This window comes from Gavialis gangeticus, unplaced genomic scaffold (genome assembly GCF_001723915.1).
Source record: "Gavialis gangeticus isolate Ggan-Ray unplaced genomic scaffold, GavGan_comp1, whole genome shotgun sequence".
NCBI lineage: Eukaryota > Metazoa > Chordata > Crocodylia > Gavialidae > Gavialis > Gavialis gangeticus.
This window is the reverse complement of record NW_017729025.1, coordinates 86,243,723-86,252,912: the sequence shown is the minus strand read 5'-3', so window position 1 is coordinate 86,252,912 and position 9,190 is coordinate 86,243,723. Positions and strand designations below refer to the sequence as shown.

The window sequence follows — 9,190 nt, the reverse complement described above, 5'->3', positions numbered from 1 at the left end:
CCCCCCCCCCCCCCAATATATAAGAGTAAGAGTATTATGCAGTTGCCTCTATACACACTAGTCAAACACACAAATTGGGACAAAAATATTTTTTGAAATAAAATATTCTATAATAGATGTTTGATTTTTAGTACATAATTAATTTTTTTTTTCTGGTTCCAAGATTGCAATCTCCCAAAAGGAGTACTTCTAGGGACAAGGGGAGGGACTTCTGGGGACAAAGGTCAGGGGTTAGGGGTGGGACTTCTGGTCACAAGATAGCAACCAGGGGGGCGGGCTACCTGTCAAAGGGTGGAGCTACCCTTGTAGCCCTCCACAGTTCACCAAAACTTGTTAAGCGGCCCTCCAGCCAAAATAATTACCCACCCCTGCTCTAGACTACAAGAGTAAGGGAAGCATTGGGGCCACCAAGACTGCAATACCTTTTGAAAGAAATTGGCAGGGCGATGAGGGGACAGGAACATGGCCCAGCTCTTTTCTGTGCTGGTTGGCAGGATTGGTCTACACTACTCCTTTTAAAAGGAGTGGATAAGCACTGTCCTCTTCACACTCCTTCCAGTGTCACTGGACAAGTACTGTCTGTGCACTTCGGCACCTCCATCTAGTATCATCTTTAGTTCCTGTTTATATTGTATTTGTGTATGTGAGAAGCAGGGATCCGGGTTTTCCATTTGCCATGGTAAAATGTGGTAAAACATGGATTTTCTCAGGTGAAAAACGCAGGAAATGGTGGGTTTCTCTTTGCAGGCTTGCAAAGTTCCAGCCTGCAAGGAGCTGGGGGAAGTGGGGGGAAGGCGGTCAGGCAGGGGGCATCATGTGCAAGTGCACATGCACCTGTGCACATGGCTTCCAGGCAGCCTACAGAGCTTCTGCAGGTAAGTCTGGCACAGGTGGGGGTGGGAATTGAGGCCCCCATAGCAAAAGAGGGAGGGAGTTAGGCAGTGCATGGGACTTGGGGCCTGGTGTTAGAATGTGCAGCTGTAGGGCTCAGATGGGGAGCGGGACAGAGCTGTGGGCTGCTTGTCCAGGCAGCAGGGGGAGTGGGGCTGGCTCTCTGCTGCTGTGTGCACTTCTGGGGGGAGGCATGGGGGCATGTGCCCCCCCCCCCCCAGATGTGTGCGTGGGGTGAGGGCTGGGGCGGGCTGCACACTGTGGACTCGGAGCTCCATAACCAGCTGCCCTCCCCCTGAGGCCTCTGCAGCCCAGTGGGCGGGACCCAGCATGGCAGTGCAGAACAGGGTGGGGCAGGAAAGCTCAATGCCATCACCACTGGGAGTCCCACGCTGTCATGGCGAGGTTCCCCTGCCCACCTGGCAGCAGGGTGGATGGCAGTGCAGAGGGCATCTGGCTGTGGCAGCGCAGGGTTCGTGGCAGCAAGTCATGGTCCTGCTTCTCCCTGCGACACTGGATCCTGCGTGCTGGTAGGGCTGTACGAAATACCATAGTTTTGTTTTGACGTCCATTTTGCCGTTTCAAAGGGACAGTGTTCGTATTGTCATTTCATTTTGTTTCAAAGCACTGTCCAACTTTGTTTCGTTGAAACTGTTTCGCTGTTTCAACGCGTTTTGATGTTTCACCCATAGGCTATAATGGGGAATCATGAAAATGCCTAAAACGTTGTCATTTGTTGCCTGATTCAGATGCAAATTGTAGGGATGGTATCCCCTTCTGAGGACATGAAGCCTGCCAAGTTTCAAGGAGATAGGTACAGAGGTTTCTTGAAAACTGCACCTCAAAGTCTTGAAAGCAAAACTCTAGACACTTGCTGGCAGTGACAGCCTCCTGTCATCTGGCGCACAGAGCCAGGGGCCTGCACCCCTGGGAGGGCTGTGCCAGACTCCTCCTGGGGGTGCAGGCCCCCAGATCTGCACTGGATGACAGGAGACTGCTGCCGCCTGGGACCGGCACTGGGCACAGGCTGCACCCAGTGCCGGGGAAGACAGATGCTGCCACTGGCCCCAGGCAGCAGCAGCAGTCTCCTGTGATCCAGGCGTAGATCTGGGGGCCCGTACCCCTGGGAGGGTGCAGGGCTGTGCCAGACTCCTCCCAGGGGTGAAGGCCCCTGGATCTGCACTGGATGACGGGAAGCTGCTGCTGCTGCTTGAGACCAGCGCTGGGCATAGCCTGCATCCAGCGCTGGGCTTCATGGAGCTCAGCCCGGTAGCGGGAGGTGGGCACCCAACCCAGCCCAGCCCACAGCCCCATGGAGCTCAGCCTGGCGGCAGGAGGCGGGCAGAGCCAGTGCTGTGCTCTGCCTCCTGCCGCTGAGCTGAGCTCCATGGCAGGATCAGGGGCATGTGGGTGGGAATTGAAGGGCAATGGCATAGGCAGGGCACCAGCATATTAGGGCTGCTCAGTACCGCAAAGCAGATGGCTTGGGGGACAGCTGCAGTTGGACCCATATCCTAATGAGCAAAGGGGGCAGGGGGAGCTCTTATTTTCCATGATAAAAAACCCAAAATCAAACGCCAAAAGTTATAAGTATTTATAATTTATTTTATTATAGGGATTGAGGCACTGATTGGCTTCCAAATTGCTTTAAACTTGTAAATATATCAATAAAACATTGTGTTCAGCTGATACCTATGTATATAGTGGCATTTCATTTTAATCATGGAAAAATATGGATTTGGCGTTTTTTAATCAGAGAATTTGTGATTTTTTTCTGTTTTGGCTAAATCAGAGAATTTGTGATTTTTAAACAGAGAAAACCAGGATCCCTGGTGAGCAGTAGTGGAGAAAGCAGAACCAAGTTGTGGAAATAATCTTATTTCATTTCTTTTAAAGGTTACGCAGGTACAGAGTCATTGGGAGTAGCAGCTCGGACTCAGACCTTATCTCTCGTCTGGCTCAAATCCTTCAGAATGGATCTCAAAGACAAAGGAGTTCCACCCAGTGTAAGAGTCCAGGATCTCCACATAGCCCCAAAACACCACCCAAAAGCCCCGTCATCCCCCAACGCAGCCCTAGTGCCTCCCCTAGGAGCTCTTCTTTACCCCGTACTGCCAGTTCTTCACCATCCCGGGCTGGGAGGCCTCACCATGATCAGAGGAGTTCATCCCCACACCTTGGAAGGAGTAAATCACCTCCTAGCCATTCAGGCTCCTCATCTTCTAGGAGATCCTGCCAACAAGATCACTGCTGCAGTAAACCAAGCAAGAATGGTCTGAAAGGATCTAGCAGTTCTTACCATCATTCCCCCAACACTAAAACCCCGACAGGGAAGAGCAAATCCACCAGTAAACTTAGCAGATAGGAACTGGGCCTTGACAGGTGTAAAAGCCTCCTCCTAAATCTGATGCATGTTGTGTCTGTGTACTGTGTATTTAAAAAAAATGTTGAATCCTCGCTTTCAAAAGAAAATAACCATATAATAAATTCCTTATGACAAGACATACTGTATAAATGAGTGGCCAGGCATTGCCTAAAAACAGGCAGCAAGCAGATCGGAGGGTGGGAGAGGGAGGAGGGAAGAGGACTGTGTCAGGACAGTCTAAGATATGTGAAACTTTTAATGTTAAAAATATCTCTAAGGTGAGTGTTTTAAAACTTTTTTTTTTTTAATTATTTATTTTTATTTTGCTTAGCTAGGAGAGTTGGCCTAATTATTTAAGGCATGTCTCAAAAGAATATGTAACAGAACCTGAAACGTGAGTTTTTATTTCTACATTGACACCACCACCTCTAAGATGGGGACTGCTGAGGCCTGTATTTGTAAAGTTTTAAATAAGCACATTATTTGGACAACTGATATTTCTGATTTGCACATCTTTTCAGTGTCAGGCTGTGCACGTCTTTTTCCAAGTCAACTCAGTGCCCTTTCTGTTCTCCCTCTCCCGTGGCGCGCATTTCCCTACCTAAAAAAATAACAAACGTTACCCCTTCTTTTACACTGATGACATGTTAAAAATGAATGTTAGCACTTCCCAGAAGAGTTTTTGTAGCAATATTTTGCAGGGCATTAAGAACTTAATCTTCAATTGTACTAACTTTGCCTTCCAGCACCATGTGCTCCTTCCTGGCATGCATCCTGGAAGCAGTAATTCCAGTCTGAGATCTGGATGAAGGAAAGAAAAGTCTGCGCCCCAGAGGACGGTTGCAGATTTACAATATTGTGCAGTATATGTTAGGTCAGGTGTGTGGTAATTGTTTACAAGCTTATTTGCTTACAAGAGAGTGCCCTTTTTCACATTAGTAATGGTACACTTAAGCCATTTGGCATTATTCACAATGTCACTCTCAACATCAAACTCGGAATAACAATGTTGAGGAATTGAGACAATTACAAACTCTGATTAACATTTTACCTTATAATTCTAGTTCATAAAGATGAAATGTAGGTTGTTTTTAGGGCTAAAAGGCAAATGCAGGATCTGTAGACTTTGGGGGCTTATAGTTGAGCAAATAGGCCTTCACTTCCATCTCTTACAGAGTCTGTATGAGATTGTTTGGCATCAAAACCATAAAGAAAACAAATCTTAGACAACTTCCTTGGTGTCATTCTTGTCTTCCCCTTGCCCATATGTCCCTGAGAAGCTTTGTGTCATTGTCTGTGGAATAAAGTCCATGGTATTTAGTTGCCCCAAACAAACTTTATTTAATGTCTCTTAATAATCACTCATGCTGTAGAGGATCATTGTAGGACACTTAGAGGTACAGCAGCTTTTAATACATTCAGAAATGGAATAGTAGGTCAGAATAGTAAAACTCAGAGGTGTAAGCATAAAAAAGATGCAGCCAGCATCCCTAATACTATGTATCTCAGAGATGCTGGATGTGTGGGAACCTTGTTAGTTACTGATCTGCTTGCTGTAGCCATATGCCTCTTCAGCCAGCATCTGTGCTTTTTATTTAACCTCTGTTTGCTGCCAAACGAATACCTTTGGATTCAAAAGGGAATATTCCTTCTCTGAGCTAACACGTCTCTAATGCTGCATCAAAGCTGTCCTGGAGCTGCACTGAATTTCACTTGTTCTGTCTGATTGTGTTGGAATTTTTTTTATTAACATGTATATTGTTTCCCGTAAGTAATGTAGCACAGTGTGGAACCTTAATTTCATTCAGGTTTCAAGCACTACAGAGGAATGCAATAGGTAGGATATACCTGCTTTTTTTGAAGAAACTGTACCATTGGAAAGGCCTATTTCTTTGTATTATATTGTATAATAGGTGCTATACTAATAATTGCATGTCCTCATGGTAAATTATATAATATAAATATTTATAAATATATATATATATATACATATATACATATGCTTATATAAACTCGCTTACTCTTTCTCATTCTTCATTTGTAATTTATGGACCATAACTGATGCAGTTCTGATTTCTGTTGTGTGCCTGAATCTCTTGACATTGCATCTCCCATTTCCTGAAAACAGTTGTCTGGCATGCACAAAGTCTAACAGCCATCACGCCTCAGTATGGGATTGAAGGGTTGGTGATTTCTCAGCAAGCCAGTGTTTTGCCTTGCAGCATTTCCTTTTTATTTATATTTTCGTGTGTGTGTCTCTATGTGAAACAGGAACAGCGACTCGAAGGCACTGTATCTTTGATTCCAAGATAGGATTTGTGATTACTGGTTTTTATTTTACCATGTGAGTTTTACATCTCCAATATTGCTTATGACACAGGAGCAGTGCTAATTAATGAATATCTAACAGATAAAACTGACAAAAAAAAATCAATCCCTTTATGATTTCTTAACTTATTTATTTCTGGTACACAGTAAAGAGAGTTGTATCCCAAAATACACATCTTTCCCCAGGGCCTGCATATACTGCTTCCTAAGGCAGTTCATGTTTTTCCTCATTTTTTTCTGAAGAGCATTCACTGTGGTCTTTAGGATCTCTTTCTTTCACTGAGGTTATTTTTGCCATGGACTTTACTGGGGGCAGTCCAGGCTTTATGGCCTTCCCCTGTATGGAAATTAAAGTGTTTCTGGATCCTGACATAGTGGTGTCCAGAAACAGGCAATCACCATTATTGTAGGAATAATTTGTTTTAGCAGTGAGGAGAAACATAATATAAACATAATATATAAAGAAGCTTTACTACCCTCTTCTTGAAACTAAAGATACCATTGTTGCACATTATTCCCAAAACCCCAGAAAACGTAGGTGTTGTCAAAATACATTAGTACACTTGCACTTCCTGCCAATGACAAGAGTGGAAGTAGGTCAGACTGGGGATAAAAGTTAAAACAAATAATGATACTCATGGTTATTTCAGTACAATGCATGGAAAAGAATAACATGTTCCTGGTAGTGGCGTACTACAGATTTGGGTGACCAGCACTGATTCAGTAGCTGGTTAGAAAGCCATTGAATTGCTAATGGAAGCAGCATTACATGTTTGTTCTATCCTATCCTGTACTCTTCCCCCTCACTCCTCTACTTTTTGGATTATGTGGCACCTTTTTGCCCCATTAAGTTCACAAAATTTAGTATTATGAACTAATTTAGCCATTAGCATATGAAACTGCAATAATAATCAAACCTGATATCATTGTTACCCTTGCAATATTTTAGGGGCCTCTCTCATCATCAAGGACCCTGTAGAGAATTAATGCCAGCAATTTAAACATTATTATTATGCATTTAACTCCAGTTGTTAAAAACATAAAAGGATAAATCATTGGTCACTTTGCAAACTGAGTAAATGGCTTTGTGGAGGGGACCTATGCAAGACAGGCAGACAGAGAGAGAGATTCCTTTCTAGGTTTGAAAGCAGTTGTAGTCTATTCTGCATAGGCTGCAGTAGTTTACACACAGTTCTTAGTCAGTGGAACCATATGGCTCATCACACCCCCTCCTTCCATTATAATCTCCAGTTATGTAGGAGCACCTGCCCGGAGCTGTGATATACAAGTCTTGAAGGCTCCTTCTGCAGAATTTCTCTTTAATGTCTCCCATGTGCTCCCAAACTGTGGCAATTCTCCTAATGTTGGAGGTGTTTCTACCCACATGAAGTCTAGGCAGAGGACAGAATTTGCCCCTTCCTGCATGGCCAATGCTTTGGAGCATTTTGATACAGCTGTCAGTATGGGCCCCTTAATATATTAAGTACAATAAAACCCAACAACATATGATACTTCAGTCCCAAACAACAGATTTTTGTGCTGCTATTTTGCACGACTGAGTGTGTTTAGTTTACAGTCTTAAAAATGTACAGTAGTATTGGTAAAATCTTTGAATGGTATAAATTGACAGTATGTCTAATTATAAGAAAAATCCTGCCCTAACCTGAAGAGTTATATGTTGTGCTAGAGTTGACAGAGAGCATTGCCACTAGAGTAGGACAGGATGGCTTAAGGTGGGCATGGGTAATATGCTGCTAGGTTCACACTGCTGCTCTAAGAAAAGAGTGTTTGGCCCTGCCACAGTTACAAGCTGGAGGTCCCAATAGTCAGCAGTCACCTTTGGGAACTTGCAGGACAGAATCTGCCAATGTTATTTGCATGGGTGAGAAGCTTTTAATGCCTACACCTCACAGAACACTCATGTGCCACAGGGCAACATCTTGTCCAATGTGTTTTAAGATGTGCTTAAAACCACTCTTAATTACGATCTGAGTTCTAAGACCTGCATTGCTTACATAGCTTAGGGTTATGTGACGTAAACTATATCGGGGAGATATTAAACTTGGTCTTTTGAAGGTAGTTCATAAAAGTGTGCGGGAATGGCTTCAGTCATTGCTTCTTTGTTTGTTAGACTTCAGCTGCTAGAGTTATTTGAGGCCTTAGTGTACTTTCATTTATTCTGAATTCCTCTTTGAACTTACCAGTCTTCAGCTCTGGCATAATTCCATCACTGGCCCTCTTCCAAATGGCAGGCCTGATCCTACAATCCTTTCTCGGGCAAAATTCTCATATTCTTTATGCATCGTGTGGAAATGACTGGGCTGTAATGCTGCTAAGAGTGTAATTCTTTTCCTGTAAAGAAGAATGTGGGCAAGGCTAGACTGTACACTACATTCTTTTTTTCCTGTAAACATGTGGCCTTTTCCATGATTGTTCCTTTTTACCACTGTACTAGAGGACATGACTTTTGGTAGCAGTGTCAATATAACAATGAAGAGCTGCCGGAGGATGATTATTTCAGTTTCTAAAAAAGTAAGTTAGAGGCAAAGAACCTCTAACTTGCCTATATTTTTAAATATATTTCTTTCCTTTTGTTTCACTTAAAAACATTGTTTTTGCATTTCCTCATTGTGACAGACTGAACCTTCCAAAAATGAATTGGAGGAATACACCAATTGGTTTCCTGTCACTAGTGTATAAAATAATACTCTTGTTTTCTTACAAAGCTAATCTGTGAGGAGGTGCTGAATGTCCTCACCTTCTGTTGACTTCAATGAGAGAGGGCATTCACCTTGCAGGACTAGGCACAAAAGGTACACTTTATTGTTCAGATGACTAGTTCTTTATCTATGCTTCCACTATCCACAGTTGGCAGCCTGGAATTTAACCAACCTGTAGCATCTAACCATGCCTTCTCTATTTAATGGCGCTGAAAGATTTGAATGGTCCTTGCTATTACCACAACTTGTAGAGCAGTACTTAATCCTTTCTTGTACCTCTTTGGGGCATACACAAGGAATGCTTCTACAAGTTGCCCCACATCACCATAGTGATGCACTGTGGCACACTACGGTGACATAGTGATCACACATGGGTCTACAAATGATCAGCAGCTACATCACTGTAGTGTGCTCCCGTTTTAGTGCACTGCTATGGCAAGATAGTGGCTAAATCAAATTTTTTGCTGTGTGCAGGGCGCAGTATGAGCAATTACTGCTCCATGCTTTAGTACTTCCAAAAGTACTAAAGTATAGTGCCATATCAACATTGCCATATGGCAATATGTAGATGCACCCAATATAAATAAACTAGACAGAGAACTTTGCTTTTAGTTAGATTTGCAAATGCATTTGCAGTTTTCAGTAATCAGTAACTTTGGAAAAGGGACAGAGGTTCATTTTTTTTGCTGAGAATGACATATAAGGACAAGTCTTATGGACCATGGATCTTAAGATAATGCATAGGTACATACAGTTTACTTTAAATGTTCTTGCCTTCCTACCTGAAGATCAGTCTTACTCCCCCCCCCCCCCACCCTGGGGGGGGGGGGGGGACCGGGGAATTAAGGGGGGGGAATTTGGAAATGCTTCCCTGGTTTTTTCGCAC

At 43.5% G+C, this 9,190-nt stretch overlaps 1 protein-coding gene across 2 annotated transcripts in view; it reads left to right on the top strand.

The window, feature by feature from the left end:
• The window catches only part of TTBK2 (tau tubulin kinase 2), a 220,708-nt gene extending 211,593 nt beyond the window's left edge, over positions 1–9,115 (top strand). The window contains exons 11-12 of one of the 2 annotated variants that reach the window (XM_019519087.1): positions 2,788–2,897; positions 4,003–9,115. In XM_019519087.1, coding sequence (XP_019374632.1) covers positions 2,788–2,897; positions 4,003–4,043 — 151 coding nt within the window. In that variant the 3' untranslated portion in view covers positions 4,044–9,115. Of the gene's footprint in view, positions 1–2,787; positions 3,338–4,002 lie in introns of those variants that run through there. The other variant, XM_019519088.1, reaches the window with a different exon arrangement.
• The last annotated feature ends 75 nt before the right edge of the window (positions 9,116–9,190 follow it).